Source organism: Pseudorasbora parva, chromosome 19 (assembly GCF_024679245.1).
Source record: "Pseudorasbora parva isolate DD20220531a chromosome 19, ASM2467924v1, whole genome shotgun sequence".
In the NCBI taxonomy this organism is placed as follows: domain Eukaryota; kingdom Metazoa; phylum Chordata; class Actinopteri; order Cypriniformes; family Gobionidae; genus Pseudorasbora; species Pseudorasbora parva.
In genome coordinates, this window is record NC_090190.1 from 27,238,303 (window position 1) to 27,258,576 (window position 20,274).

The 20,274-nt window shown below is 37.8% G+C and overlaps 1 protein-coding gene across 1 annotated transcript in view; it reads right to left on the minus strand.

Moving 5' to 3' along the window:
- Positions 1-20,274, minus strand: part of LOC137048292 (SH3 and cysteine-rich domain-containing protein 2-like) — a 146,765-nt gene that overhangs the window by 63,178 nt on the left and 63,313 nt on the right. Inside the window, exons 4-6 of the mRNA XM_067426401.1 lie at positions 18,542-18,636; positions 12,865-12,937; positions 2,126-2,238 (exon numbers count right to left, since the gene is read on the minus strand). Of these exons, the coding sequence (XP_067282502.1) occupies positions 2,126-2,238; positions 12,865-12,937; positions 18,542-18,636 (281 nt within the window). The remainder of the gene's footprint in view (positions 1-2,125; positions 2,239-12,864; positions 12,938-18,541; positions 18,637-20,274) is intronic.

Sequence of the window (20,274 nt, forward strand, 5' to 3'; positions counted from 1 at the left end):
AAATAAATATATAAGGATTTTGTATGTTAATATTATTGTCTTCTTTTGCAGAGAATGTTTTGTGAAATGAGACATGCAATGGAAATGTAAGTATTGTTTTTTTTCCTGTGAAAAGAGAGCTCCTTTATTGAAGCATTAGCGCTTAAAGCTTTAATTTTTCTTAGTTTTTTTTATCAAAGAAACTACCACATTCAAGGTTCAGTATAGACAATGTTAAAATAGTCCATGAGACTGCAGTGGTTCAACCTTAATGTTATTAAGTGATGAGAACACTTTTGTGCAGAAAAACAAAACAAAAATATACTTTGTTCAACAAATTTGTCTCTCCCGTCTTTTAATCAATTCACACTTCCGTGTTTACATCAAAACATCGGTTCATTATTGGCCAGCTCCAGTGTCAGCATCACATGCATGCGCTATGCTGCTGACATGAACAGCCGTCGACCAATACTGAGTCTGCATTCTGACATAGAACCTGGAATGAAAATAGTGTAGGAGACAGGGGAGAGATGAATTTGTTGAATAAAGTGGTTATTTTTGTTTTGTTTTTGCGTACAAAAAGTATTATCTCCGCTTCATAAAATTAAGGTTGAACCACTGTAGTGTGACTGTTTAAATGATGTCTTTAGTACCTTTCTGGACATGGAATTTGGTATTTTCGTTAATTTCTATTGAGGATAAAAAACCCTCTTGGATTTCATCAAAAATATCTTAACTTGTGTTCTGAAGATGAACAAAGGTCTTATGGGTGTGGGAACAACATGAAGATGAGTAATTAATGATAGGAATTTAATTTTGGGGTGACCTAAACCTTTAAAGGGATAGTATACCCAAAAATGAAAATGTAATGTTTTCTGCTAACCCCCAGGGCATCCAAGATGTAGGTGACTTTGTTTCTTCAGTAGAACACAAATTATGATTTTTAACTCCAACCGCTTCCATCTGTCAGTCAAATAATGGGAGTGAATGGGAATTCTGCGGCTCGTGACGACATACTGATGTCCTAAGACACGAAACGATCAGTTTGTGTGAGAAACACAACAGTATTTATATCATTTTTTTACCTCTAAAACACCACTATGTCCAACTGTGTTCATTCGCTTAGTGATGTCTGATTGCGCTCTGACAATGGCAGTGATGTCTTGCACTCATTGAAGTATATGCACAAGACATCACTGCCATTGTCACACAATCGTGATTGTAAAAGCTCTATACAAATAAAGTTGATTGATTGATTGATTGAGTGTCGTCTAGCAACTCTCAATACACTTCTGAGCTGTAAACGCCAAACTCTGGTCGGACCAATCACATCGTGTATAGAGTCGGTGGGCGGGGCTTAACATAATGACGGCCAAGTTGCGCTTGCATGCTTCTAGTAAGCACTGAAACAGCCGAACGGTGGTCTTGCGAATCAGCTTTGACTGCGACTCTGGAAGACTTGGAGTTAAGCTTTTCTCTGAGAAAAGAACAAAGAACGGCACTGAAGTCATTCTTAAGAAGGGAAGATGTGTTCTGAGTTTTGCCGACCGGATACGGCGAAAGTTTAATCTTCCAATGAGCTCCACTTCACCTTCGTTGCTGTGGTTGGTTGTAGCACTATTCTATGGCATGCAGAGGGAGTTTAAAAGACAACTGTTTATCGAATTGAGCCCTGTCAATGGTGAGTTTCCAGACCAAACATCTTGATGTGGGTCTGGCTTGTCAGGCTAATAGATTAAATTGTACCAAATTTCTACTTAAAGGTGCACCATGTAGCATTTCTGCAGTAAAATATCCAAAAACCACCAGGCCAGTGTTCTCACAATATCCCCAATGTTTCCAACTATTTGTACATTTGAGAATATTGCTATTTTAACCTATAGGAACCGGGACATCTGAGGGAGTCGCCTGTCAGATGCATCATATCTGTATTACTCTTGGTTTCCGGTTTTATTTGGCAGAAATGCTTTACTCTTAGCAATGTACAACCCGTGACAGCAAAAGACACCTAATTTAAAGTCAGACCCAAAAATTGTATGTATTTTGAATTTAAACGAACAATTAAATCATCTTTTATTAAATCATAATTTCCAACAAGGCACAGCATCTATAAGACATAAACACTTGTGGTATACATGGTACTCACCAGACTTTGGGTCGGAGATTCACAAAAACTCCCAAAGCTAGATCGGCTGGTGTTTGCCAGAGAAGTTCCAAAGCGCAGTGAAGCATAAACAGGATCCAGATGAGCTTTTGACTCTATAATGTTACAAACATACATAATCCAAAATCAGCACTGTACACAGACATACTCACTCTTAAAAAAGCTGTAAAAATCAAGTTAAATTATATTTTTCACTTTATTTAATATTAAAATCACTAGGTCTCTGAATTCAGTCCTACCCTTGGGGACCCACTGACCTGCAAAGTTTATTTCAAACTTGATTTTTTTTTTTTAAGCAATCCTGAAGGCTTTAATTAGCTGTTTCTGGTGTGTTTGATTCGGGTTAGAGCTGAAATGGAGCTGAAGGACAGTTACTGACCAGAAGCAGGGTTGAAGAAGTAGGTTAAAATGAGTGTTCTTATACTATACTTTTAAGTGTAATTTTTCATAACTTCTTGGGAATAAATTGGTCCGCTTTCTTTTATGAGTATACTCGTTTTGGTAACACTTTATTTTAAGGTTCAGTTATTAACTATTAACTAGTTGCTTATTAACATGCATATTACTATGATATTATTACTTATAAAGCACATATTCATGCCTTATTCTGCATGACCTTATTTTACATCCCTTAATCCTTCCTAATACCTAACCTTAAATGCTACAAAAACTACCTTACTAACTATTAATAAGCAGTAAATTAGCAGTTTATTGAGGCAAAAGTCATTGTTAACAGTTAATATGTGTTCCCCATACTAAAGTGTTACCCTAGTTTTAAGTGTACTTTAAGTGTAACAGTTACAAACTAGTTCACATCCAAAAGTTCCTTGTGTATGGCAACTATACTGCTAAATATACTAATAGAAGGTATGCATGTGATGTCACCGTGGACTGGAGTGACTGCAGTTATGCCAACTAAGTAGCAAAAAGACTGAGGCAGCATTATTGGCTTTCAGTGTGAATGCTGCGAAAAACACACAAAACCTGGCCCGTTGGCAAAGGGGGGTCAGGAGTGTTTGGCCCCCCCTTGGACATCCATGTGGCCCCCTCCGGAGGGAGACAGACTCGATAATAATGTGTAATTTTCTCACTTAAACCATTGCTGCCTGCTGCTTCTCTACTGATTGCTTTTAGAGAGAATAGCTGCCAATAACTGCTGGTCTGGGATCTGTTTTCTTCATAATAATAGCATATTTTTAGTGAAAGAGAGTTGGCAAAATATCCAATGCGTATCTGTATTTGCGTCTGTCAAATTATTCAATTTCCAACGTGTTGTCACTTCAGTGAGTAATGTATCCAATCACAGACATGTTTATTGATTTCTTGAACGCAATAGCCAATCACAGGTTGAATTTAGAATCCACTCAACACTCAAGATTTTGCCCAGTGCTGAGTTCTGCATGTGCAAACCCTCTCTAACAAAGTGTAGACATTATGTAAACAAGATTTTCATTGTGTAGTCAGCTTCACTGATAAATAAACGGATCTTTGTGGGATTGTGTTCATTGAATGAGTGACAGCTTTTAGTGATTATAAAGTGAGTGCTTATTGTGTGTTTTCTAGATTATATATATAAAAAAATTCATTGACATGTCGCCACATACACGCTTTATTACAGAACATAGGCCAATCCGCATATAAATGCAGGATTCACTCTTTCACAGAGTGATAACTGACATTGATAAATATTTATGTATTTATGTATGAAATCAGGCTCATATAAATGTCAGGAAACATGATTCTTTGCTGCATGTCAATATCTATTGATCACTGGATATTTGGTAAGTTGTAAGGAACACTATATCTAACCTAACTTTTAGTTTAAACTGAACTGATATCTGTTTGTTTTGCACATGTAAAAAACAAGGTGACCCAAATACACATAAACTTTTCTGTATCATTTAGTATAAGCCAAGTATACTTAAGTTTTATTAAGTTACGTTAAGTATATCTCTGATGTAAAAAGTACAAATATTCTCTAATGGGTACGGAAAGTATTCAGACCCCCTTACGTTTTTCACTCTTTGTTATATTGCAGCCATTTGCTAAAATCATTTAAGTTAATTTTTGCAGATTTATTAAAAAAGAAAAACTTAAATCACTTAGACCTACAGTAAGTATTCAGACCCTTTGTTATTTAAAAGAAGCACACTTTTGATCTAATACAATAATAATAATAATTCATTACATTTATATAGCACTTTTCTAGGCACTCAAAGCACTTTACATATAGAAGGGGGAATCTCCTCAACAACCACCAGTGTGCATCCACCTGGATGATGCGACAGCAGCCATATTGTGCCCGAACACCCACCACACACCTGCTGATTGGTGGAGAGGAGTGATTATGCCAATCATTATATGGGGATTATTAAGAGACCATGATGGACAGTGGTCAATTGGCAAATTTGGTCAGGATGCCAGGGTTACACCCCTACTCTTTATCGTAGGACATTCTGGGATATTTAACGACCACAGAAAGTTGGGACCTCGGTTTAACGTCTCATCCGAAAGACGGTGCTCTTTGACAGTATAGTGTCCCCATCACTATACGGGGGTGGTAGAACCAACACAGACCACAGGGTGAGCACCCCCTGCTGGCCTCACTAACACCTCTACCAGCAGCTACCTGGTTTTGCCAGTTGGTCTCCCATCCAGGTACTGGATCAGCCCTGCTTAGCTTCAGTGGGATATGCAGCCATGAGAAAATACAGATAATACAGTCATGAGTCTTTTTGGGAAAGATGCAACAAGTTTTTCAAACAGGCTTTTGGGGATCCTCGGCCATTCCTGCTTGCAGATCCTCTCTAGTTCTGTCAGGTTGGATGGTAAACGTTGGTGGACAGCCATTTTCAGGTCTCTCCAAAGATGCTCAATTGGGTTTTAGTCAGGGCTCTTGCTGGGCCATTCAAGAACAGTCACAGAGTTGTTGCGAAGCCACTCCTTCGTTATTTTTGCTGCCTGCTGCTGCCTGCCTGCCTCAGCGTTTGTTGCTCTGTATAGCTGCGTTTGAATCTCTATTTGATATATTTTCTTTGTTATCTACACTGCTAAATATAACTTACTCATCACCATTTAGTGTTTAATATAGCCTATCAAGTTAAATTTGACATCACTAGCTTTAAATCTAAATCATTACCACACGTTAGCTTTTCGCTAGCTTGGTAGCTTTCCATCCCGGTATCCGGGTCTCCTGTGTTCTGAGTTCATTAGACAACTGTGGTGAGTTGGATTATTAAATAGACTCCATCAAACAACTGTGGTAAGTTTTGGATTCATCAACAAATACGGTAAGCCATGTCTTCTTCTCCTGTCATTGTCACTTGCACTGCATGCTACATGTTTAACATATCTATCTCCGTTGGCGAACAGGGCTTCACATGTGATAAATGTAAGGAATTAATCAGGCTGGCGGAGAAGATTTCAGATTTAGAGACACGCATCCAGGCTTTATGTGAGAGTAGTGAGAATGTAACAGCTTTAAATACTGCTTTGGATGCGACTAGCTTAGTGAACACTCATTGTTTGGTTCTGGCTGAGCCCGCACAGCAGGGCTGGGTGACGATGAGAAAGCATAGTTGCGGATCAAAAAAACACTCTTCCATTCCAATTAGAACATCAAACAGCCACTCAGTGATGCACATACGGATCCTGTTGAAAGTGGCCTAGTTATTGGCGATTCTATTACACGGAACATGAAAATAGAGACACCAGCCACCATAGTCACATGTTTAGCGGGAGCCAGAGCGCCTGACAAAAAAGCACATTTAAAAGTGCTGGCTAAAGCTAATCGTAAATTCTCTAAGATTATTATTCAAGTTGGCACTAATGATGTTCGACTTCGCCAGTCGGAGATCATCAAAATTAACATTAAAAAGGTGTGTAAACTTGCAAGTACGATGTCAAAGGCAGAATTTTCTCTGGTCCCCTCCCTGTTAAAAGGAGTGATGAAATAGTTAGCGGATTATCGTCACTCAATGGCTGGTTGTCTAAGTGGTGTCTGCAAAATAAACATAGGGTTAATAGACAATTGGAAACGTTTTTGGGGCAGACCTGACCTGTTGAAGATAGACGGCATTCATCCCTCCTGGGCTGGTGCTGCTCTTCTCTCTAGTAATTTGGCACATAGTCTTAGAGCTAAACCTTGACTCACTGGGGCCCAGGTCAGGAAGCAGACAAACTGGCTAAACCAACTGCTAGCTGTCTCACGTCACCAAAGTCAGCTAAATCCCAGCACATAGAGACTCTTTCACCTAGATATTATCACATAGTGTCTGTTCCCCGGAATATTAAATACAAAAAAACATCAAAACCATTCAACAGTAAAAAAATGTATTGATGTCCAACAAATAAACAACAGATATAATACGGATGAACAATTGATAAAGCTTGGGTTGCTGAATATCCGATCCCTTTCTCCAAAAACGCTTATTGTTAATTATATGATTATAAATGTGCTGTGCTTGACAGAAACCTGGCTAAAACCTGACGATTACATTACTTTAAATGAGTGCACCCCCCGAGATTATTGTTATGAACATGAGCCACGTCTGAAAGGTAAAGGGGGAGGTGTTGCTGTAATTTATAATAACATTTTCAGTATTACTAAGAAGTCTAGTTTCAAATATAATTCCTTTGAAGTTTTGGTGCTTTATGTAACATTGTGTAGTGTAAATGATAAATCCCGTTTGACATTTGTGTTGGCTACTGTATACAGGCCACCAGGGAACAATTCAGACTTTATCAAAGATAAATTTGCTGGTTTTGTATCAGAGTTAGTATTAGCTGTAGATTAAGTACTAATTGTTGGTGATTTTAATATCCATGTAGACAATGAAAAAGATGCATTGGGATTGGCATTTAGAGACATTCTAAACTCTATTGGAGTTAGACAACACGTATCGGGACCCACTCATCGCCTTAATCATACTTTAGATCTAATAATGTCACATGGAATAAATGTTGATACTGTTAAAATTCTGCAGCAGAGCGGTGACATCTCAGATCATTACCTAATATCATGTATACTTAATTTGGCTAAGGCTGCAAAGCCATCCCCTCGCTTCAAATATGGCAGGATGATAACCGCTGCGACTAAAGATTGCTTTGTACATAATCTTCCTCATCAGTTCCATCTCCTCAGCATTACAGATAGCCAAGAGGAACTTGCTGCAACAGAAACTATTGACTCTCTCTTTACTAGCACTTTAGACATAGTTGCTCCCCGGCACTTAAAGAAGATTAAAGCAAATAATCCAACGCCGTGGTACAACGAGCACACTCGGGCCCTTAAAACAGCAGCCAGAAAAATGGAGCGCAGCTGGAAGAAAACAAAACTGGAGATTTTTTTCTGCAATTTGTGGAAAGAGAGCATGATTGCATATAGAAAGGCCATAAAAACTGCTAGAGCTGCTTATTTCTCAACTCTTTTAGAAGAAAACAAACACAACCCTAGGTAATTTTTCGATACAGTGGCTAAATTAACAAAAAATAAAGCTTCAACTTCTGACGTTTGTAAACAACACAGCAGTAATGATTTTATGAACTTCTTTACTAGTAAGATTGATAATATCAGGAATAAAATTATAACCATGCAGCCTTCTACTACATTATCACTTCAGACAGAGCATTGTAGTGTCACTTAGCATGTGCCAATATCAATTTTTTAATGTTGCGATTAATTGCTGAAGTTTTATCACGATATATGAAATAAGTTGCACAAAAAGTGTTGCCATAGCATAACAGCTTTAAGAACTATTTTTGTAATAACAAAAATAACTGAATGTTTAAATACAATAATGCACCAAAAATATATACAACTCTGGAAAAAAAATTTAATTAATTTTTCATTGTCAGTTTGGTAATAATTAATTAACATGTTAACTAATGAAGTCGTATGTCTCAAAGTTTTACTGAACAATAACAAACAATTAGAACAGTTCTAATTATTAGGGCATGTTGTAGTCCAGATTAAAACATAAAAATGTTTAAGTTTGAAAATAAATAGCCTATTAAGTCTTTAAGTATTAAGTATTTGGTGCTATGATGAACAACATTGAGATTACAAAAAACAAATGGCTGTTTTAAAAACTACACGCGGTTTCTTTTGTTTGCGGGTTTCCGGGGTAATCGCTGCATTCTGCGTTTCTTTAGCGCCCTCTGCGGTCAATGAGCAGCACTTCATTAGCGCTTCTCCTTCACTCGTTCATGTGCTTCTCATTTACACCTGAGCATGTGTCCCTTTGACACAGAATACAGCGGTGTTGAGCATTTAAACAGTTGATGGGCAAAGTAGTGCATTAGCCAAGAATTGGCTAAACTTGTTAAATAATCAAAATCAACAGCATCTATGCTTGACCCTATACCGACTAGGCTACTAAAAGAGATGCTTCCAGAGGTCATAGATCCTCTGCTTATTATTATTAATTCATCCTTGACATTAGAATATGTACCAAAAACTTTTAAGTTGGCTATAATTAAACCACTTATTAAAAAAACGCAACTCGATCCTAATGAATTAGTCAATTACAGGCCAATCTCGAATCTACCGTTTCTATTAAAAATACTAGAAAAGGCTGTGTCTTCACAATTATGTTCCTTTTTAGAAAGAAATGGTATATGTGAGGATTTCCAGTCAGGATTCAGACCGTATCACAGTACTGAGACTGCTTTAATTCGAGTTACAAATGATTTACTCTTATCATCTGATCGTGGTTGTATCTCTCTATTAGTGTTACTCGATCTTAGCGCTGCATTCGACACTATCGATCACAATATTTTTCTGAATAGAATCGAAAGTTATGTTGGCATTAGTGGAACTGCATTGTCATGGTTTAAATCGTACTTATCTGACCGTTATCAGTTTGTAGCAGTAAATGAAGAGATGTCACACCGATCACAAGTTCAGTATGGGGTACCGCAAGGCTCAGTGTTAGGGCCTTTGCTCTTCACCCTGTATATGCTACCACTGGGAGATATCATTAGGAAGCATGGCATTAGTTTTCATTCTTATGCTGACGATACTCAGCTCTATATTTCCTCACGCCCTGACAAAACCTACCAATTCACAAGATTAACGGAATGCATAGCTGATATAAAAAATTTGATGAATTGTAATTTCCTACTTAATTAAGATAAAACAGAATTTTTAATTATTGGACAGAAAAGCTCCACAAGTAGTAACCTAGCTCTGTCTAGCTCTGTCATCAGTGAGGAACTTGGGTGTGCTCTTTGATACCAATCTTTCATTTGAAAGCCACGTTTCTAGCATCTGTAAAACCGCATTCTACCATCTTAAAAATATATCTCAATTACGGCACATGCTTTCAATGCAAAATGCTTAACAGTTAGTACATGCGTTCATGAGCTCAAGGCTAGATTATTGTAATGCTCTACTGGGTGGTTGCCCTGCTCACTTAATAAACAAACTCCAACTAGTCCAAAATGCAGCAGCTCGAGTTCTTACTAGAACCAGGAAGTATGATCATATTAGTCCAGTTCTGTCAACACTGCACTGGCTCCCAATTCAACATTGCATACATTTTAAAATCTTGCTTATTACTTACAAAGCACTAAATGGTTTAGCTCCCCAGTACTTAAGCAGGCTCTTAACACATTATACTCCATCATGTCTATTGCGGTCTCAAAACTCTGGCCAGTTGATAATACCTAGAATATCTAAATCAACTGCAGGTGGTTGATCCTATTCCTATTTAGCACCTAAACTCTGGAACAGTCTTCCTAGCATTGTTCGGGAAGCAGACACACTCTGTCAGTTTAAATCTAAAACACATCTCTTTACTATGGCATACGCATAGAACATTTTTAACTTTCATTATTCAAATCAATTGACTAATTGTTAGGCTGCATTACAGTTTATCTCCGTCGCTTTGGTACATTTCTCAGATCAGAATTGAAATTCTCAAAACTACCTGTTCAACTCTCACATCATTGTGTCACTTGTGCACATCAAAAAAACAGTTTCTCATTTCTTTGAACAAGTTGCAAATGCTTTAGTACATCCATGCAAATGATTATGTACAATTCTCTGTTGTTTCCTACATTATCAGTTGCTTATGTCATGTTAATAAAAATGTATTATATTGGGTCTCTGTTGAAAAGTCTCACCCCCCCCCCCCCACAACATTTAGGCACAAGCTCATAGCATAAGTCTTTACATGCAAAATGGTTGAACAAGTTATCATTCTCTTGCAATTGCACTCACACATACATTAAGATGTAACTTACAATTGACAATAATTGTCATCAAAACCTTAGCCATAGTTTCCATCGGAACATCCCTCCAGAGTAAACTGTTATATTGATAACATGACTAAACAATTTGACTGTCTTATCTGTACCCAATGACACAAGGACTTGTCATTCTGAGGGCACTGACATGTTCATTGACACAGATATTTACTTTTGAGAGATGAACTAAGGATTTTGAGCAAGAGAGTGGCTTTTGCAGGTTATCCATGGTCTTTTGCTATTTGTACAAATTGTTTTGAGAAATGCACTTACTGTTTTGCAAATTGTGAGTTTGATTTGAGAAATATACCAAAGCGACTGAGAAAAACTGTAACTAGGTCAGTCGGAACTGGGAGCACTTCCCATAACACCTGATGTACTCGTTACATCATAAAAAGAGTGATATCTATATGATAAATTAAAATAAGCTGATAACATCACTGTTTTCTCCAGAACGACTGTACAGCCAAATCTAATTTTGTTGCAATACTGTCCTGTTTGACACTGTGAAGCTGCTTTGACACAATCGTGATTGTAAAAGCGTTATATAAATAAAGTTGATTGATTGATTGTGCTTAGGGTCATTGTCTTGTTGGAAGGTGAACCTTCGGCTCAGTCTGAGGTCTTGAGCACTCTGGAGAAGATTTTCATCTTGGATATCCCTGTACTTGGCCGCATTCATCTTTCCCTCGATTGCAACCAGACGTGCTGTCCCTGCAGCTGAAAAACACCCCCAGAGCATGATGCTATCACCACCATGCTTACTGTTACGACTGTATTGGACTGGTGATATTTTTCTACATACATACCACTTAAAAGTAAGGCCAAAAAGTTATAACTTGGTCTCATCAGACCAGAGAATCAGAGAGTCCTTCAGGTGTTTTTTAGCTAACTTTCATGTGTCTTGCACTAAGGAGAGTTTTCTGTTGGGCCCCTCTGCAGTACTGGTGGAGGGCTGCAGTGTTGGTTGACTTTCTACAACTTTCTCCTCTCTCCTGACTGCATCTCTGGAGTTCAGCCATAGTGATCTTTGGGTTCTTCTTTACCTCTCTCCCCCGATAGCTCAGTTTGCTCGGACGGCCAGCTCAAGGAAGGGTTCTGGTTGTCCCAAATGTCTTCCATTTAAGGATTATGGAGGCCACTGTGCTCTTAGGAACCTTAAGTGCAGCAGAATTTGTTTTGGCAACCGTGGCCAAATCTGTGCCTTGCCACAATTCTGTCTCTGAACTCTTCAGGCAGTTCCTTTTTACCTCATGATTTTCATTTGCTCTGACATGCACTGTGAGGTGTGTGGCTTTCCTAATCAAGTCCAGTCAGTATAATCAAACATAGCTGGATGTAAATGAAGGTGAAGAACCATCTCAATGATGATCAGAAGAAATGGACTGCACCTGAGTTAAATATATGAGTGTTAAAGCAAAGGGTCTGCATACCATGTAAATATGGGGTGCTGTGTGTACATTAATGAAAATTAACTTTGAGCAAATGGCTGCAATATAACAAAGAGTAACAAATTATAAGAGGGTCTGAATACTTTCCATACCCACTGTATGATTAAACTATGATTAACCAAAACCGAGTTCACACTGCCCAATTTTAGCCCTGATTTTGACTCAACGACAGGTTTTGCGAAATTGCAGACAAATGCCCGAAATCATAGGCAAATCGGTGCTCTTGCATGTGAGTGCAATCACACAGTGTGAAATATCAAAGACTGAGAGAATCGCTGATGAGTTGCAGACACCCGTGAGATATTTGGCATGCTAAATATCTGGATCTGTCAGTAATTAAAAATCCTGCTGTGTTAAATGTCTTCTGACGGTAAAATACATCGGTGATGACGTACAGCCAATGAGCGAGCAATATACAGGGCAGCGGGAAGTTCGTGGAGGAGACCAGAATATTGGTATTTTAATAGATATATTTGCAATTCTATCAAACAGAAACAAAGCACAAACATTTGCTTGACCCGCTGCAAATCAGCACAGACAATTTGGATCTCAAACTTTCTGCAGTTTATATATTTTTTATAATAATTCCAGTCTCCCGCGGGAACTAAGGTCTGACGCACGCAGTACAAATGTAACAAAGTACTACTTTCGTTACCTTACTTAAGTATAAATTTAGTGTAGCTATACTTTACTGGAGTAATTATTTTTCAGCCAACTTTTACTTCTATTTCATGTGAAACCTGTTGCCAATCCATTGTGCAGTGTGAACACAGCAGTGACTGAATGCTACCCCAGTTAGTCATGCACTGTGAAAAGAACAGACGAGTTTAAAAACCGTGTATCTGAACTCAGAATAAGTGTACTATACATACATCACAGCTCCACAAAAATTCCAATATAACACTTGATGATAAGTAGAATTTATAATAAACACAATTGATTATTGCATTAAAAATCATGCTATTTCATGCATTTATCATGCTAACTTACATACTGAATATACCCTATATATGCACATACCCTGTGTCTTCACAGCACATAATCGATCATCAGTCAATACAGGTGAGCTTAAATTCCTCTTGAACATGCCAGACTTAAAGAAAGAAAGAGAAATACACATAAGAGATGTAATAATTCAATCTACACAAATTAAAATTTGTTTTACACAAATTAAATATTTCCAACTACAGTGGGGCAAAAAAAATATGTATGAAAGTTCTCCCACTTAAGAAGACAAGAGAGGCCTGAACATTTCTTTAAAGGTACACTTCAACTACACTGTAAAAAAAATGTCTCCAATTGAAAATTTTCTAAATCTAAATTGTTCAGTTGGCCGAATTGAAATTCTTTGAATTGATACATTTTTTATTTGGCCGAATTTAAAGTCTGTGAATTAATGCAATTTAATTCAATTCGGCCAACTGAAAATTTTAGATGTGATCAGTCAGTTGAAAATTTTCAATTGGGGACCTGATTTTTTTTTTTTTTTAAAGTGTATGAGCGACAGCATGAGAAAAAAGTCCAGAAAATCACATTATCCGATTATTAAAATAATTTATTTGCAAATTATGGTGGAAAATTAGAATTTGGTCACCTACAAAAAAAAAGCATTTCTGGCTCTCACAGACCTGTAACAACTTATTATTTTTAGGGGTATAGAGTGGGGTTGTTTTTCAGGGGTTGGCCTTGGCCCCTTAGTTCCAGTGAAAGGAATTCAGGAAATGTTTCAGCATTCCAAGACATTTTGGACAATTTCATGCTCCCAACTTTGTGGGAATAGTTTTGAGATGGTCCCTTCCTGTTTCAATATGACTGCACGCAAGTGTACAAGGCAAGGTATGGATGAGTGAGTTTGGTGTGGAGGAACTGGGCTGGCTTGCACAGTGTCCTGACCACAACCTAATAGAATATTTTTGGGATGAATAAAGACTGCGAGCCAGGCCTTCTCACCAAACATCAGTGCCTGACCTCACAAATACGTTTCTAGAAGAATGGTCAGAAATTTCCATAAACACACTCCTAAACCTTGTGGAAAGCCTTCCCCCAGAAGAGTTGAAGCTGCTATAGATGCAAAGGGTGAGCCAACTCCATATTAAGATCTGTGGTTTCGAAAAAAGAGATGGAGATGCTTATTCACGCTTTTATTTCCTAGTAAAAGTAAAAGTAGCATATAAATTCATAATAGTTTCATAAAATTTAATAAACGCCAATATGCCAAGTTTGACGACAATATCTCTAAAATATAATAGACCACTGCTTTTTTCTTAATTAAAATTTTAATGATATTGACAAAATATCTGTCAAGTTGTAGACATGACTGAATGTTGTTTATGAATAGGAATGTTGTCCTATTCTTCTCTAATACAGGTTTCTAGTTGCTCAACTGTCTTATGTCTTCTTTGTTGCATCTTCCTCTTTTTGATGCGCCAAATGTTTTCTATGGAGGAAAGATCTGGCTGGCCATTTCAGTACCTAGATCCTTCTTCTACGCAGCAGATGTTGTTATTGATGCAGTATGTGTCTGGTATTGTCATGTTGGAAAATGCAAGGTCTTCCCTGAAAAAGATGACGTCTGGATGGGAGCATATGTTGTTCTAGAACTTGGATATACCTTTCAGTAGTGATGGTGCCTTTCCAAATGTGTAAGATGCCCATGCCACATGCACTCATGCAACCCCATACCATCAGAGATGCAGGCTTATGACCTGAACGCTAATTACAACTTGTTTTCTACTTGTCCTCTTGGGGGGTGAAATGCTGTTTCATGCATACTGAGCTTTTTACACTGTTACACTTGGATTCCCATCCTAAACATGGAAAAAGTTTCAAAAACTAAGTTGGACGTTTGATGGAGTATTTCTGTGTTAAAAATACTCCTTCCGGTTTCTCACAAGTTTCGTAGAGTTTTTTTCGAGTACGAGTCTGCTTGACATCAACGGGTCGGAATGTCCTTGTATGGGCCCATATGGGCTCTTCTCCCGGAAGGATGCGCGCGTGACCAGAGCGAGAGAGCAAATGCACGCCCATAAACAATGCTCTCAAGCTGCAGATCCACTTGTCAGTGCAACACTTCTGTTGCGCCGCGCTCCATTTTATTCCTATGGGTGACATCAAACGACTTTAACGTGCCCGCATAGCATTCCGGAAAGACAGCACTGCATTTGAACCGATTTGAATGCAGAAATGACAAGAAGCGTCACAACATCACGTTTCAATCGTGTCGCAAAAGTGGATCTCCACGGTCACTGCTGTCACAGGACTACACTGTCACAGGACTACTTTTTGACGTAGCGGTCCCAACGATAAAGGTTCACGGTCGTGCTTTTGGAAGCAGGCAGTGAGTAAAACTGCTTCAAATGTCTGTTATTGGCTATCGTCACGTAAGTAAACATTAGTAAAAAACAGTAAAGTATAGTGTATAGTTAATTTATCAATGGAGCATGCGATGTATGGTGTGTTTAAATGCATTTTTTTAGCTGACCAATATAGGTGTCAGTTTGTTTATTGTAAAATCACCCAAACATAAACCTAAACATAAACCATAAACCTTTGTTCACACAAAGCACATTCAAATGCGCTACTCCATTGTTTTTTATACACTATCTGACGTGCAAAACCGTTTTGCTTGCTATTGCTAAGGTTTAGTCACATACAATTGTAGCGACTCAGGCGAATCAAACACACAATCGCCAGTTACATTTAACAAATATGTTTTGAAAGTTGTGCTCACTAGCATACCTTCCCCCCCAACACAACAGAGGGAGATTCTTCAGTCACCCTGGAAACCATCTGATAAGATCTTTTTATGGCCGGAAAGAATGTGGCCACAGAGCTTTTGACACAGAGACACAGAGCTTTTGCCTCAAATTATAGACAAACCATCTATAAATGAACATGCACCCCAGGACATTATATGTAAACACATAATTGTTTTGTAAAATGTTTCTTCTGTATGGTATTTTGCATCTTTTTGTCTGTGTCTTAACAAAGTACTAGTTCAGATAACCTCATATATGTCATGTCTCCTATCAAATTAATGCTCACTTCACGACTTACACTTCCAGGTATATCACTTATTCAGAAAATGCAGTGTGTGTTTGTTGCATTAATTATAGTATGAAGACTCAGAGACCCACTGAGTCGAACCTTCAAACAAAGAGCAATAAAGTCTGCTGAGGAATTTCCCGCCGGGAAATCCCAACACTCTCATTGGTTAAGTCTAACCCTGGAGGGTGGGACTACGGCCAGACCATAAAAGGAGGACCTCGGATGCCCTCCTCCTCTCTCTTACTCCGCTCTGTTCACTTCTTCAACTCTCTCCTGTGGGAGCCAACACCCACGGGGGGGGGGGGCTGGCACTCAAGCCAGGCCACCAATGCAGGCCCTCCAAGCAGGCCTCATCTCTTCCAAAAATCTTCTCTTCTACAATCCGATCTTCAAGAACACGAAGCATCGCTAAAGCAAACAGCCGCTTCCCTCCCAACCTCGGAAAGGACCGCCGGACATGCAGGACATTTGAACACGCAGAGACACATACGCACACAAGCGAGAAGCCAAAACGAAACCAAAAAGAATGCAAGTATTCTATTTCTTACTGCTGTAAAGAGGGTGTGTTATTCTCCCGTTGGGATAAATTAACTCCGTGAAGGTCGTATCTGGTGAATTGAAGGAAAGTTGGTTCTAAATGGACTGCATTTAAATGCAGTGGTTCTCACCCTCCCCCACTCTCTTTGTCTCTCTCTCTCTCTCACTCTCTTTGTCTCTCTCTCTCTCTTTTATCTCTCTCTAACTTCAGTCTATTCAGTATTCTCTTTTATGTATTCTTTCGTTAATATCTATATTTCTACTCTCTTGATGCATATTTAGTATGTACTTTCTGTGTGAATTGTAGTGTTATTTTTAGTCTGTGTTTATTAAACCTTCAAAAGACATTTAATGAGTTGAATCTGTTATTCTGCCACATACACGAAGTCAATGAAACTTGCGATCTAAACGTTACCTAACTGCTTATGCTACTATGTTAGTAAAGTAAACTGTATGACCATTTGAAATATTGAACTTGTCCTGATCAGTAAAGTTAATGTTTCTCATGCGCTCGTAAAGCAGTAATCCATTATTGAGAATTGATTTGAAAAGTCTATAACTAATTTGCAGGACAAACTTAGTAGGATAATTTCAAGCAATTTCATAAAGGGTTACTTGTATTTAATTAAACAATTTTCCCTATCGGAAAATTTTAATACGTAATGAACAACTGGCAAATCATATTCATAAATTCATGAATATTGAATATTAAATCCCTTTTGAGTTAATTATTCCCCGAGACATTAAACTCATAAGCTCGTTGTTGTTACACAATAGTCCATAAACCAAATCATGTCATCATAAACCACGAGTAAACAAACGCAAATGTTGACAAGCCACTAAATACAGTACATAACACAGAGACGGACATCCTGATGTTGCTGCTTCTCCATTTCTCCATTTATTTTAGCCTCCAGATCCGATTCTGGATCATATATGTATTCGTTGAATCTGATTGATAGCCATGGTTTATTAGGGTAACATTTTCTTTTCCACGCTCGACGATGTCAGCTTTCAGAAGCTCTCGTGCAGTAGCTGCGCTCTCGTCATTCTTTAGCTCCACCCACATGATACGCCTCCAGCCGCTCGTTTTTTTTTTTCGGAAAGACTTTAAAAATAAACTATGAATTAATTGCCATACTTAGTACACACATACACACGCAAAACATTTATTTGAAATATGCAATTTATTGCTATAATGGGAGCAAAAACATTTTCTGAATTATTTTGACTGATAAACTAAGTACCAATACAAAATCATGACATAGTAATGTACCTATAATGTAAATAATAAAGAATTTAAAAAATACCCAGCAATATACAGAACAGTTGCACAAATAAATAGATTATATATACGAGATATGCTTGTATATATCTTATATACTTATATAAGCACTTATAGCTTCAGTTATATACTACTAATATATGAAACATATGCTTTGTAAGACATTAAAGACTATTTTAACACAATTTAAACAGCAAAAATCAAAATGCGATTGTGTAAGAATTGTAATCAGGCTCTGAACAGATTACCTATTAAAATTTCTTTCAGTCAATAGAATCGCTCTTGTGGTCCTTGTGGACACGATTTCACAGGGGGACAGGATTTGTCATGACACCGGTCGCTCTCGCACGCAGCCACGCACCCCTCCGGGAGAAGAGCCCGTGCGGCCCATACAAGGACATTCCGACCCGTTGACGTAGTCGGTAGTCGAAAAAAACTCTCCGAAACTTGTGAGAAACCTTGTGAAAAATACTCCATCAAACGTCCAACTTATTTTTTTGAAACTTTGTCGATGTTTAGGGTGGGAATCCAAGTCTTTAACAGTGTAAAAAGCTCAGTAGGCTCAGTAGCTCCCCCCCCCCCCCCCCCCCCGCAATTCCTTTTTCATTCACAATTTGTACAGTGTCAAAAAAAATTTAGAATTGGGTTTGTATTACACCATAATACTTCCATAAAGAGACACTTAAAGGATCATATTTTATTTGAAATTAAAGGTGCATACTTAAAGACATTTAAAGGCTCATATTTCCTCCACTATGTCCACTGTAATATACTTTATATTTCAGACAAAACTAACAATAACGCAGTAGAAAAGGGAACATTACATACCTTTCCTTGGCATGGTTTCGCTGAGACTTCAGAGACACACCACAGATGAGCTCCCATCTTACATGTTTTACAGCGCACTCCCTGTTTAGAGCTACCTAAAACAGACATGGAAAAGACTCATACAAGATTCAGAATTTAAATTGGGTCATTCTTTGAGGTTCAGTATTTTTTTGTTTAGAAATCTTTGTATTTGCAAAAAAAAAATATCCACCTTCATTCTGACAATCCCTTACATTTACATTTATGCATTTAGCAGACGCTTTTATCCAAAGTGACTTACAACTCAGGAGAACAGGAAGCGATCCGTCAAGAAGAGGCAAAGAAACACAAAAAGTGCCCCAAATACCAAGATTTGTATACCGCTCAGAGTAGCAAAAAACAGAAAAGTGCTCATGGAAGAGATGAGTTTTTACCTGTCTTTTGAATGAAGCGAGTGATTCTGTCGTGCGTATGGAGGAAAGAAGATTGTTCCACATATTAGAATGTCATTGCATAATGCTCCTTGTCACCTATAATTATGGTCAGAATTATTGCCCCCCATGGTAAATATGATCAAAGTTGGATGTAAAAATAAATCTACATTGTTCATCCTTTTGATCTTTTTTTTTTATCTGATAAATCTAACCTTTCACTGAAGTAAAATAATTGCAAGTGGGGGAAAGTTCTTTATTAAATTTTAACGTAAAGTCCACACTAGAGGCTTAGTAAATACTATCTAGTTTGTAACCAACTCTCTACTTTTTCCGGTTGCACCATTTGATCTTAAGGCAGAACGTAGCTAGCAGGTCATAAGCTCTCAGTAAAGTAATGCGTAGTAGCATTATATGATGTTTACCCTCAAAGGACCAATCGCAAACAAGATCTTATATGCAGTTTAGTCTGTCTGCTATTATTCCAACTATTAATCAATCAATCAATCAATCAATCAATCAATCAATCAATCAATCAATCAATCAATCAATCAATCAACTTTATTTATATAGCACTTTTACAATAACAATTGTTTCAAAGCAGCTTCACAGTGTTAAACAGGACAATATTGCAACAAATTTTGATTTGGCTGTACATTCGTTCTGGAGAAAACAGTGATGTTATCAGCTTATTTTAATTTATCATAGAGCAATAATGTTGGCAGATCAGTATTATAGTGTATCAAATTAAATAAGACCTAATTCATTCATTTTATTTCTATATTAAGTTGAATAACTTGGATCACAATTTTAGTGTCCCCAACTAAGCAAGACAAGCCAAACAGTGGCAAGGAAACAAAAATCCATCAGGGCATGATGGAGAAAAATAAACCTTGGGAGAAACCAGGCTCAGTCAGGGTGCCAGTTCTCCTCTGGCTTATTATCAAACAGTGTATGATTATTTTTCTAGCAACCTTACAGGTCAGAAATCATATAAGATCGGAATATTCAAAATTTCTGGGTCTCACGCAAGAGACGGGTTTATTTAGGATGGCGCGTCGATTACACTAGAGTATGAATACTTGAAAGATCGGAGTTATTGCACCGAAGATGGGTTTATTGAGGATGACATGCTGGTGAGGCAAATTCAGAAGAGGCACCATTGCTCCTGATCAGAGGCTTCCATAGTTTATTTAGTTTATACGTAGATTTACACTTCAACTAAGTTTAATGGTGCAGCACAAATAAATTTAGTAGTGTATAAGTTGTAAATTAGTGCCCATTTATGTCTTAGTGTCCATTTACATGTAACTTAGTGCCCAT